This window comes from Parasteatoda tepidariorum, chromosome 11 (genome assembly GCF_982258835.1).
Source record: "Parasteatoda tepidariorum strain Cologne lab strain chromosome 11, Ptep-v5.0, whole genome shotgun sequence".
Classification (NCBI taxonomy): Eukaryota; Metazoa; Arthropoda; class Arachnida; order Araneae; family Theridiidae; genus Parasteatoda; species Parasteatoda tepidariorum.
Genome location: NC_141765.1, coordinates 59,845,608 through 59,859,180, shown reverse-complemented (window position 1 = coordinate 59,859,180; position 13,573 = coordinate 59,845,608). Strand labels below are relative to the sequence as shown.

At 27.8% G+C, this 13,573-nt stretch overlaps 1 protein-coding gene across 1 annotated transcript; it reads right to left on the bottom strand.

The window, feature by feature from the left end:
- Nucleotides 1-1,508: 1,508 nt before the first annotated feature.
- Nucleotides 1,509-10,018, bottom strand: LOC107457156 (uncharacterized). The gene is made up of 3 exons (XM_016075237.5): nucleotides 9,867-10,018; nucleotides 2,906-3,195; nucleotides 1,509-1,656 (listed from the first exon to the last, which is right to left on the bottom strand). The coding sequence occupies exons 1-2, from the start codon at nucleotides 9,876-9,878 to the stop codon at nucleotides 2,923-2,925; spliced, it is 285 nt and encodes a 94-aa protein (XP_015930723.1). The 5' UTR covers nucleotides 9,879-10,018; the 3' UTR covers nucleotides 1,509-1,656; nucleotides 2,906-2,922.
- Between the last annotated feature and the right edge of the window lie 3,555 nt (nucleotides 10,019-13,573).

The following is a 13,573-nucleotide window of genomic DNA, read 5'->3' as shown; positions in this document are numbered from 1 at the left end:
GTTCGACTTTAACCTCCTCTTTATTTTTTCCGGCAATCAAACAAGTTTTTAAAGTTTCGAATCAACCTTTGTCATTGAGGATTCGTTAGAATTAAAAAGCTTTTTTTTCTTGTATATTGCCTATTAGTTTGAATAAAATTTATATTTCTTAAAAACTACTGGTTTTTTCTTTTCTTTTTTTTCTTCTTTTTGTGATTGAAACTATGCTAGTATATTCAGAATACTCTTTTTCAAATGCCTCATATAAATTATGACCCTTAGTATAATAAAGAATGAAAGTCTGGTAAGTTTTAGAAAGGTGATACATATTTCGTTCTTCGCACTTTTTAATGTACTTTATGTGATATTTTATTATTAAAAATTTCAGGTATTTTTATTTATATAGAGGAAGAGGGGATAATACCGGGTAGCTAAGATTTGAAGAACTGCTGGAGCAAAATTGTCCGACCTAGAAACTGCCAGATTTAATCAAGATATTCGTTGTTTAGCTGTGAACAATACATCATTCCTGAAAAGTCATAGATGTAATATTTTTGAGTACATTCTAGTATAGATGTAATACTAGAATAAATGACTTTTTTCTAGAAAAAGTCAAATCACCCAGTCATATCAATTAGTGGGGTAATACCGGATACACATCATAATATAAATTTTAAAATACTAGAATTTCCGTGAAAAGTAGCAATCATTTCAATTTTATATGATAATTTAAGAAAATTATGCATGTAATTTAAATCTGATGTAGTCAAACCCGTTTTGAAAAGGGGAGGGGTAAAAGACTAAAATTTCCTTCAAAAATATGGTGTTTATTAGTCAGTTTTAAAAAAAGAAAATTGCACAAAATTTCTTTATTCAGAATTATAGTTTTTGTGTAGATATAAAAAGGGACTTCATTCCACGTACTATGAAAAAAAAGGTTTTTGTGCTTTAAGAAAGGGTTCTGCAATAAATTTTGCCTTTTTGCCCTTGAAACCTTTATATTTGTAAGCATTGGATGTAGTTATTTTCTTCCTCTGCAGTATTGCAGCTTTCTTGGGCTCAGCATAGACTCGCATTAAGGGGATGAGAGCAAAATCGAGTAGTACCCGGTCATGCCCCGAGACCAGATGTTATCGAAACATAACAGATGAGTGCTATTATTGGACTAAATCCGCATTGTTTGTTAAGGTATGAATGTTCAGTATATGTTTAATATGGTGTACTAAAAATAATTTTTGCAATTATAATGACCAATAAATAAGGCTAGTTTAATAACAAGCGAACATTAGAGATTTGATATAGTAAAACAAACTTATCTACACAAACGCCGTGAATTAATCAATAACAACGTGCCAACATAGTAGGTCCTTCTTCTTGAGTAGTAAAGAGTGCTTCAGAATTTGTTGACTAAAATTCAAAACTAATTTCAACACAATCGAGGTACCCGGTCTCACCGCACTTAATTTTTGTAAATGAAATATGTATTTAAAATGAATCCAGTAACTTGAACGAGTAATAAAACAGAGAAAAATGGCATTATTGAACTTTTAATACTGATACAAATGATAATAAGCAATATGTACAAATGTAAGTAATGATGATTCAATTTCTAATACTGCTCCCTCACTACATTTATTCTTATCCAATCACAGACAAGATCCTTCCAAATTTTAAGACCTAAAAGGAAAAGTAATTGAGAATTATTTAATGCAATATTGTTTAAAGTGAAAGCAATAACGGAAGGAATAGCAGTTGATAAAAATAATGAATTGTTTTGTTCAGCTAGCTTGAAGTACTAAGCTAGAATTTTATGAAAGGGGATAACATTACATAATTCTTTTGAATACTTTTAAAAATAGTCAATAATTTCTAATGCAAACATAAGAAGTATTTAAAATCTCTGAATGTTTTTCCGCAATTAAGTTCTATAAAATTACTACTCAATTTTTATAAAACATTTTCATTAAAAAAAATGTTTTAATTTCCTCGATTTTCTGAAAAATTTATACCTATTAAAGAAAATCGAAAGCTGTATTAAAATAACTTTAAACGAAGCAGGTTAAATAAAAAAAAATCATTTTGAAGATTTTCCACAGATTTTGTCCATATAAGATAATTAAAAATATGTAGTTAATTGAACAATTTAAAATGTGGGCCAAATACCAACGGATCTTCTTCAGAATATTTTTTTTTAAATTTTTCAGATTATAATTAATGTGATTCCTCCCCCAGAAATACCAATTATTTAAAAAAAAATTTATTTATTATGGCCAAAGATTTTTTATTATTTGGTGAAAATGGTGAAGTTTAGTAAATGGTGACTGGTGCACGTTAAATCTGTCGGGTTACAAAATCCTCCATGTTTCCATAACAAATTATACCTCTGAGGGTACTGAATCGGAGATTGATCTTTCGCTGGTTCAGGACAAAATTACGATCCCTGCATAACAGAATGGATGAATAAATGGGTCCACCTTGTAAGCGGGTGTGATGTATGGATGTGGCAGAAGTCGAATTCTTGGCCATAGATGGCACCTCTGGAAAACATGAACAATCGCACCCCTTGTCTTAATGGCCTACTACAACAACAATATTTAGTATAAAGTTCCGCATACTTCAGATAGATATTTTTAGTTGTAATTTGATTATATTATATTAAGAATTTTAATTTGTGTAATATGATTTCGCAGATTGGTATTTTATCCTGCTCTTCAAATGTTTGGTGAATATAAAAATCTCCTTATACACTGCTATAATTGTCATATTTATAATAGAATTAAAAAGAGTCTCACAAATGATTTGCCATGTTATTTTTAGTAACGATTGTAGTTAAAAGAATTTTGAACTTACTAAACATCATCTTTAAACAGTGTTCTTCATTCAATATATGATACTATTTCAAATAAAGAAAAATTGAAAATCTTACTTAATCAACTAGTTCTTTTATTTCTTTTGGAATCCGCCAAATCCAGAATCACCATCAAATTGGCTAGCACCAAACTGACCAAGATTAAATTCTCCCCCTTCGAAGCCACCAACACCACCTCCTAAAGAAGCACCACCATCTCCAAAACCATCGAAGTTCCCATCTTCAAAACCAGATATATCTTGGCCGCCAAAATTTGATGTATCGAAAGAAGATGTATCAAATCCGTCAAATCCATCAAATTCTTGAGAAAGTACACATCCGAAAATAGCTAAAGCAACACAAGATACCTAAGCAGAAAAAAAATCGATTTATATGATGCAGTTAAGAAATAATTTATAAATCCAATTTTATTACTTTCACATTTATTTTGTAAAGTGTTACCCTTCTTTTTTTTCCAAATACTCTCACTTCCTCTAATAAATCTCAACACACACTTTGCTTTTTCAGTTTTTCCAAGAAATACTCTAAGTAACAGACACTCTCATGAAAATAATATTTTATTCGAGCAACGAAAGATATTTCACTATATAATTTAAAATACATAACAAAATTTACTTAAGGTAGAGGGTAATTACAAAAGGGTAATTACAAAATTACCTTCAAAATTACCCGTGATAGCTTCTAGAGGGTAATTACAAAATTACCCTCTAGAAGCTATCACTGCTGCTCCACACACTCGGGGGTCAGGGTCTTTTATTGTTTAAGGTGTCTAACATACCGGATAAATCCCTCTGATGCACATGCTCGAATGATTACCTTAATAACAAATATTTTGTGCGTAATATGATGCAATAATCAAACTTTTGATCAAAAACTTTCGCTTTGAAACAACGAACTAAAAACACATTTTCTTTTTACTAACGCTTGATTCAGAAACGAATAAAAGCAGTTTCAAAAGCAGCAGTTAAACGGGATGAAAGAAACTGATAAGTAATATTGCATTTTGCGTACAAAAAAGCTTAAGGGAAGGATTTTGCATTCCATATCAATATCTCTTAATAAAGCTTAGAATTCACGGGTAAAACCTAACAAAAACTAATTTTTCTCAGATTACGAAATTCGTATTAGGCATGAGTAAATAATTTTTATTGCTGTTTAAAAAAAATGCCAATTCTTAAATAATGTTGAAATACTATATCAGATTAATGAATTCCATATTTTTGCATTCAGGCTAAGAATGGTTTGTCTGAATTAGTTTTAGCAAAATTTAATTCAATCGTGTTAGTTTTTGATTATTAAAATTTAAATATTTTTATTAGTGTCTAAATACTCAGAAAAATGTTTGAAAAACATAGAATCTCCTTTCTTACTTTAAACCCTTACTTATTTGTTAAATACGAAATAAATAATCCGATTAAAAGTTAAAATGTAAGCTATATGATCACCATCGTAAATTTAAATTGAGGTAAATCTTATAAAAATTTAAATACATTTTATTTCCTGAATAATTTAATATATGCTTAATAATACAATAAAAGCGTCCTTTGCTACGAAATTTGCTGTTAGTTGTATATTGCTGTCTGTTTATAGGTTATTAACACTAGATTGTCCAAGGAAGTAATTTTGACTGCTTTTTAATTTCAATTAGAAAAACAATGATAACACAATTTCTTAGAATTTTGTGATTTTTTGTACAACATATAATTTTTTTATTGTTAATATTTTCTAATAAATTGTTATATAACTGAAAATAATATCAAAAATATTAAAAATTAATTTTAAACAAGTTTCTTTATACATTAGTTATTCTTTCACAATGCAGTCATTTTGACTGCTTTTGGGCAATATAGGTATTTCAGTCTTTCTAGTGTTAAATAGAAGGTTAATATATATCGCAGGTTTTTAAGTTATTCAGTTAAGTTATTAAGTTATTCAAAATTAAAGTTTATTCCTGTAATACGAGTTTAAAAAGATTACAATTATGAATTTGTACTCGTTTTAAACAGTTTTAAAATTAAATTATTTCGTGAATTATTTAGTTTCAATTTGCTTTAAAATAAATAATTAGTCACTGCTTCAATTTTAATGATAAAATGCCACACTTTAATTTTACAATACACTTTTTATAAAAAATAAAATCAGGAATGAAATTTTAACTAGAAAATTGCAATTTTTCTGCATATTTTCTGTAAATATCTTATGTCTTTTATAAGTGTCTCTAAATCAAAATATTTTGAATTCTTTTTATTCCTTACAAAGGTGAATCTGTCCTTTTAAATAGTGAGCCTCACAACACGTGCCATTCGACCTTTATTTGACTCTCATACAAATGATATAACAAAAGGTGAATATCCAGGTGACCTTAATTCTTTTTTAGATGCTCAAAGAGTTTATTCACAGTTAAGGAAATTGTATTCCAAAAATAATATTTTCACTTTCTCGTTTCTTGAGGCTGTGTTATATAAAAAAAAACGTAGGTCAAGTATAAGGGAACCAGTCTAACAAGTATATTAAACCTATGTTATCACAATATTCTCATTGAGGTACGTTTAAAAAATTATTTTTGTTATGTGACATGTCGGAAGTTTTGAATGCGTAACTTATTTAGTTAACTACTCAATGGTTAAGTAGTAATTGAATTCAATAAAGATTATAATACGTATATCGGTTTCTTTATGTCAAATTACTTTTGTTATGTGACATGTTGGAAGTTTTGAATACGTAACTTATTTAGTTAACTACTCAATGGTTAAGAAGTAATTGAATTCAATAAAGATTATGATACGTATATCGGTTTCGACAAATATCTCTTTTCGATTTTTTTCTTTTTTAATTATTACATAAAATATCTTTAGCAATGTTTTAGTAATATTTTTGGTAATAATATATTTAGTATAAATTTTATTTGAAATTTTGTTTGAATTACACATTTTAACACAATAACTAATTGATAAAGAGTAGCTTACATTTTACTTTTAACTAATGTAAGTAGTTTCGTAACTCCAGAGCTTATGACGAATTCAAACACTTTTGCCATCCATAGTATTAATTTCATATTAAAATAAATATCAATATGCATGACAATATGAAAAAAATTAAAAACAAAAGGGTTAGAGCATTTAAAATTAAATTTTCAATTTGTTATTAGATTTCCATAAAGGTTTTTCAATTGCCTTTATTGGCTTTTATCATTGTTATACACTGTTAGAAAGTTCTAGGAAAAAATGGTTAAATAACAATTTATTAATTGCAATATTTCCATATTCAAACAAAATAAATAACCATTAACCATAAATAAGATGGTATTCACACTGTTACTGTGAGAAAAAGGTTTATTAATTGCTTTTACCAAATACGGTTAAACAACCAGAATTTTATCGCACCAACTAAACCCATTTAATGAAGCTACTTAGTTCCCTGCAGCTTGGTACATATTAAAGCCGAGAAGGATAATCTGTCAATCTCATAACCGAAAGAGTGGAGGAGATTTCAAGTCCCAGCGTTGACACCGCAATACTTCATCCATTCCCTTTAACGCATGAAGAGTTTTCAGTGTCTTGCACTCCCCAATTAATGGCCCTGGAATATTATAATGCGATGCTCTCATTCACGCATAGATGACAGTACCATAAAGCTGCTGAACACAAAAAAAAGTTTGGTATTTTCCATTGCTGACGATAGATAGCACCACCAGATAAACTAAATAAGCCGCATTTTCACGACTCATTTGACAAAACACAACTCAACCACAACCTAACGCCAATGTTGCCTAACTCCTATGTCCAATTAAATTTCCTTTTTACGGTTTTGAAAACATACTAGATGTAAATGGTTAAAAAAACATGAATACAAAACTATATGGCACGGTTTTAAAACCATAAAGGTAGAAAATGTTCTTTACTGTAAACGTTACGGTTAATTGGACGAAAAGACTGTTGCCGGTTATTTTACTGTAATTTTAGAACGTAATTATTTTTTCCCAATCATTGTTATTTTTGTTAGATTATACTGGAGTATATCCACTAGAATATAAGAAAAGTGGCTAGGAAAAAGGTGAATATTGAATAAAATATATTTATATGCATGGCTGACTTTTATAAGCATGTTAATAAGTAGTTCATACTCTAGAAAACGCATTTTACTAATAAATCAAATTTAATTGTTAGTCAAGCCTTGTATCTAAAAAAAGTCACAGGTCAAAATTGATATGTTTACTCATGTTACAAAGTACGTTTGATAGTTACAATCAGTCTTATTCCTTTATTGAGAGAAATGTCAGAAGGAAAATTTGATAAATTACTGACTTATGCAATGATCTATATTTCTGAAACGAGCTCAAAAATAAAATAATATAGAAAAGTGGTAAACAACGCAAAGAAAACATAAGCGCTAACAACCCTCAAAAGAAGCTTCCGTTATTAAGTATTTAAAACCAAAAAAGATGAATTATAAATATGAAAGAAATTTATTCATTAAAGCTGCTTAGTATTAAAAGTACCTTGAATTATTTTATAGATTCAAATTTATTCACAAGTCATAATTAAAACTAAAGTATATAATGTTTTTATAATCAAGTTTGGAATATTAATAAAATTTTTCTTTCAAATACGTATTTAAGTCTTTAGCTACCACAGTTTTACTAAATTTTTGAAACAAATGTATTATACAAATACGTTTTCTAAGAATTTAAAAGGACCTTAATATAGCATTTTGTTGTACTTACGATTGTTATATTTTATATATTTTGTTGTTTTAGTCACGATTTCGCAAGTTAAACGATTACAATCATATAAACATATAAAATTGCATGATTTAATGCCATATGTTAAGGTGAAGGGCTTTATCACACGATTTCTTAAAATTATTACTTCGTTATAACTGTCAGTTCCTTCTTTTCACTCTCTTAACTCTTCAATGTTATTTAATTATAAATAGCTAATAGAATTGTGACAATTTATTCCTTAATAAAGAAAAGCTGTTAATGCTAGTACTGCAGTTACACGTTAAAAGAATATAATTTCAACAGAACATTTCATAAGTCTTTACTTAATATTAAAAAAACAAGGAAGCTTCTACTTAATATTAAAAAAACATTTTTAGAATGTTCGTGCAAATTTAAAGTTAGAGTTTATTAGCCAATTTTTAGTTATTAATACAAAAATATTACAACATAAAATAGTTAGGACACCCCGGAATATTGCTCCAAAGACGAAGACGAAATATAAGAAATATTATGCAAACTAAGCAAATTATCTTTTAATTAGATATGTGGTTGAAAATTTTTGTAAAAGAAGCGTGATCTTCCGTTTTTTATGCAAACGGTAAAAAAAGACCTTTTTTGTACAAGAACAAAACCAACATTGAGGTGAATAACTTTATGACAATTTTACAGCAAAATTGAAATTATTTCTCAAATACAAATTTAATAATAATTGTGTATTTTTATTCTCATTAAATGTTTCGTTTTTAAATTAAACTTATTCAAAAAGCTCGTTGAATTAAAATATTCATTTTTCAGTATGAAATTTTTTAAAAGTCCCAACTCTAAGAAAAATCTAAATTTTTTCAACTCCCTTTTGAGAGAAAACTTTCTGAAAATTTCACTTAAATATCTCTTTAAAAAAACTTCACTTTCTAAACATATTTTAATTATTAACGATAAACTATTGAAGTAAAAAAATCTATATTATCTTTATTCAAAGCTCTATTGTTTGAAATTTTCATTGACAAATAAATTTGAAACTAAACTAAACAAAACTTACAATTGAGATTTAATGTGACGTAAAAGCAAAACAAAAAAATGAAAAAGAAAAACTCAAACATTGAGGCAAACTGAAGGTCGAATTAAGATTTTTATTTTATCCTACTGCGCTATGCTTTATATTTATTTGAAGCAATTGCGTTAAAAGCTTTTTTAAATAATATAACTTCTACAAATTTTTAACTCAACTTTTAAATGTTTTAGAAAATTTTGTTTTCAATTTTAGAAACAATTCAGTGGAAATGTTGTCTTAAAGTAAATAACTTTTCTAGCAAGGTTAATTTAAAACAACTATGCTCGCTTGCCTACAAATATTAACTATCATATACCCATTTGCCAGTATATTTAACTATAAAAAAAATTATATAATTCCGCAGATTGCCACATTTCGCTAAATTCTCCAAAATTATAATTGAGTTGAAATATTGCTATGAAGTATACAACTATTGATATAAAAAAACGCCATAAAATTGTAATTTATGAAAAATTCACGATTTAGAGAAGTTATAAATTTAAAATTCATTACTACATTAATTAACTGCAATTTATATAGTTATCTGCCTTTAAAAAACATAAAAGGAATTATAAATCTGTTTAAATCTGCCTCTAATGAACTCCAGAATTACAGTTGAGGTTATTAACTATGCAACAGCAACTTACGAAAGTTTAACGACTTTGTCAAATTATAGCAAGAATTAGTTCATATAGCACTTTTACAGACAATTTTTGATCTGAAAACATTAAAAATAATTATATAATTTCGCCGATTTTCTAACTCGATTAAATTTACCTCTAGTAAAATCCAGAATTACGATTGAAATTACATGCTGCTAGGTACATAATTTCAACAAGTTACATTATATAGCAAGTTATAATATATCTCTTAGCTTAAAGTTTCGAGGCATTAAGTACAATTAATGTGCTTACCGGCAATTTTAAACGACATTAACATTAACTTAATATTCCTTGCAGATTTTTCAAACTTCATTAAATTTTTCTCTAAAGTAAATTCAAAAAATACATCTGATATTATAAACTATAAAATTACAAATTACAAAAGTTACATGATTTTTTAAAGTTACAACAAAAAATCTTGAGTTGAACCTAAATTTTGAAGTGTGCTTATTTAAAACTTTTTTCTCGAAAAGAATTTTGAATTAACGGCCAAAAATTGGCTGACTTCTTAAGCAGAGTAACATTTACTGATATAAATTTCTAAGTAGAATTGATATTAGTCGCTAAGAAACAGAAACTTACCAACAGTTTCATGATTTGAAGAAGTTAAGGAAATCCAAAGGGATACTGAGTTAATATTCACTATTCGAGATCACAAGCTCTTATGTGGATGAATGAAAATCTAGGCCTTATTTATACGGAAGAGTCCAACTGTCTTCCTCTAGTTTTAACTAACTCTGGAAGGATTCAAGAAATCAGGAGACAATCATACGGAGAGGTTTAACCCAAAACGATGTAGATCATCGATTATTTGGAGCCCCTAGGTCTTGATAAAAGTGTTGTTTGTTAGGCCTTTTTTCTTTGTTCATTTCCTTAATAAGTTTATTCTAAAGTTAGAAAGAGAACGAGTAACAAGTTTTTAAAGAACGAGAGTGAAAAAAAGTAGAAAATAACCGGTAGTAGAATTATATATAAGGTGCTTGATTTAAGTTAACGTGCCCCAGTTATTTTCTTCTCTCCATTTTCTTTGTTTTTAATAAGCGATTGATAAATAGCCCCGATTTGAAAGAAAAAAAGGCGCGAAAATGCGCTTCTTAGTTTTTAGTGGGAGCGATAAGGAAGTGAATTAAAAAATTAATGATTTGTGGAAGAATGAAAATAATAAGTTGTTGCTCTCTAATTCTTTCGTTTGGCATTAAAATATAATTTATTCTTTCGATTCCTTCGAACTTCGGACCCAATGAACTGCATTTAAACCAAGAACAAAGGAATGGGGAGAAAGTGTTTTGATCCAATATATTAAAAGCTTTCTTTTTGTTGTCTCTGCTAATGTAATTTGGAAAACATTTCTCAACTGCGTTTTTTTAATTTTGTAACTTCCTTGTTGTATCGCAGATATATTTCCAGGACATATATATATATATATATATATATATATATATATATATATATATATATATATATATATATATATATATATATATATATATATATATATGCAGATCTCTCGTTTCTCTGTTTAACGTAATAATTCTAACAGCCTCATATTTTGTGAGAAATACATTATGCGTTTGTCTAATAAGACAACTTAGTTGTGAATAATTTCTGTTAAACACTTCAAAAACAAAATATATTTTTAAAAGTCAGGAATATAAGTTCAAGGTACAAAATAGTTTTGTGACCAAGAACAATATATATTCTACCTTGGAACATTAAATGTTATTTCTTGGAAAACTTTATTTCGATTTCTTATTTTTTAAGCTTGTTAGTTGATTGAATTTGAATATTTATACAGTCAAAACTTATTTTTCAAGTAGCCTAATTAAACTAAAATACTTTTAGTTTATCGTATAATACCAAAGAATATTTCACAGGAATATTTCTTAAAAAATATAGCTCTACTAGGAACATAAGAAATATTTACATATTGTAATTGACAAAAGTCCTCTGTAATATTGATTAGGCTAATTGGACCTGATGCATATTCCTTGGTTCGGTCCAAGGTACAATATAAAAACTAGTACGAAATACAACATACAGTTTTCTTCGTTTTATGAGGCTTAACAAAAATAAATTATTTTTCTTAAAAACTTGGTATTTTGTCTTAAAGAAAATGACGCTTTGGTACTTATCTAACTTAGTTCTGTTTTCAAATATAAGTACCATAGGGTATTATTTTCTTGTAAAATTGATTGAGTAAGATTACTCAGCTACTAAAAATGGAAAAAAAAATTCTCTTTCACGTTCCTGTAAAGCCCGGTATGGTCATCAACACAGCTGATAGTACCTGTTGTCACTTGTATCAACAATTACTACAGAAGGCAAATTTCTTCCACTAGGCGGCTCGAATAAATACAGTATAATTACAGTGGTCATTGATCTTTTACAGCTTATGTCCCATGACTTAATTTATTAGTTGGAATAAATTAAGTCATTTTATGATAATTTTATTAGCTGGTAATTTTATTAGCTGGAATAAAATTTTTAAACATTCAAATTAATTTATAATATAGTTTTCAATAAATGTAATAGCACAGAAATTAGTATATTTTAGAATGCCTGTGGGATGCCATTTTAACATATCAGATACAACTAAATTGCTATGTCCTAGCCTTCTTCGCCTTGTATTTAATTACAATTAAACCTGTTAATTACGAATAATTTTAATTTATCTAGTTGTAGAACTTGCTCAGTATATATTATATAGTACACAGTTAATCTAACGTATAGTTTTAATATTATTTTTGAGTAAAATTCAAACATTTTTTTAATTGTTATTCCTGGATTTTTACCATAATTATTATACTAATCCGCTCTGTTACCATAATTATTGTACTCACCCACTCTGTTACCATAATTATTGTACCAAATAATTTCTGTTGAGTTGGCAAAAATGTGTCCCATGTCAACCGAGATGTACTACTTTTTAGATAAGGCAGCCGGTTTAGAAATTTTCAATAATTTTCTGTATTCTAAGAAAATAAGGTATTTTAACGGTGTTGTTGTTTTATTTATTCCCCCCTCTGTTGCCAGAAAAATTGTCTTAAATTTATTGTTTAAGGGTTCATTTAATTTTTTAATGACAACATCAAATTATGCTTTTCAGTTTTGTATAAACACTTCTTTTCAAAGGAACCTTCCCTGTAAATTACCTCGCAGTATCTCTTTTACCCGCTGTTACTCCTTCACTCTATTACATGGTCGTGGTAATTAATTGTACATGTAAATTGTTTTAAGCTAAAAATGAACTTTATCGATTTTTGTTTCGTATTTGTAACACTGCTAAATTTTCTGATTAAATTTAAACTATAAAAATAAAAAATAAGTTTTTTCATTTTTAAGTCCAGAAAATTTTTTCCAGCAGTATTGTTATCGTATATAGATTAAAATAAAAGATTCGATTTAAAGGTTCTCAAACTATGACTTTTTTACTCTCTTTGGTGAAATAACTTTATAGGTGAAGAAGTAGCTGATTCTGGCAGTATTGTGTTGATGGCTGATTCTAACTAAAAAGCCCATTTTGGCTCTAAACTCCATATTCAATTAGTTCAGCCGAATAAAATAATAACAAAACTCTCTGATTCGAGGAAAATTACATAATGTTATTGCTAAGCTTTTAAACCTTATTATACAACTCTTTATACTTTCATTTTTGAAACTGATTTTAAAGCCTATAATTTTTTTAAGACGATTTTAGTAGTTAACGGCAAATAATTTGATTTAATGGATTCACTAACTATTACTAACGGAAATCATTCGAGCATTTACTGGTATTCCTTTTGTTTCAATAGTACCATGCTGTGTACCCAAATCACCTGGTGAGGCAAAGCTTAAATACATTAACTTAGATAACCAAAGATTGCGAAGGAATTTAATTAAATTGTCATGCTTTTAAGGAACTTTTCCTTATTGACGTGCAAGTTACGTCTAGATTATCGAAACAAGATGAAAACAAACATGTTCTTCTTTTTCTGGCTCAACAACTTAATTAGTTTAGGTGGCACGAAACTCATTCGGCCGTTCAACTGTGCGTATTTTTTGTTTGGTAGTTAATTTAATTCAAACAGCATACCAGCTTCATCAAATAAATAATGCCAATTATGAAACAAATAACTTAAAAAGTTTGAAAAACAATGTAAAAAGTAAAAGTAGGAAGTTAGCATTTTTGTAATGAATTATATTTTGGGGGTCTTATTTGGAAATGATTTGAAAATTGCCTCTCCCACAAACATATCACACAATCACGTATATTTTGCGCAAGCTTCGTAAAAGCCTGAGATTATACAGTA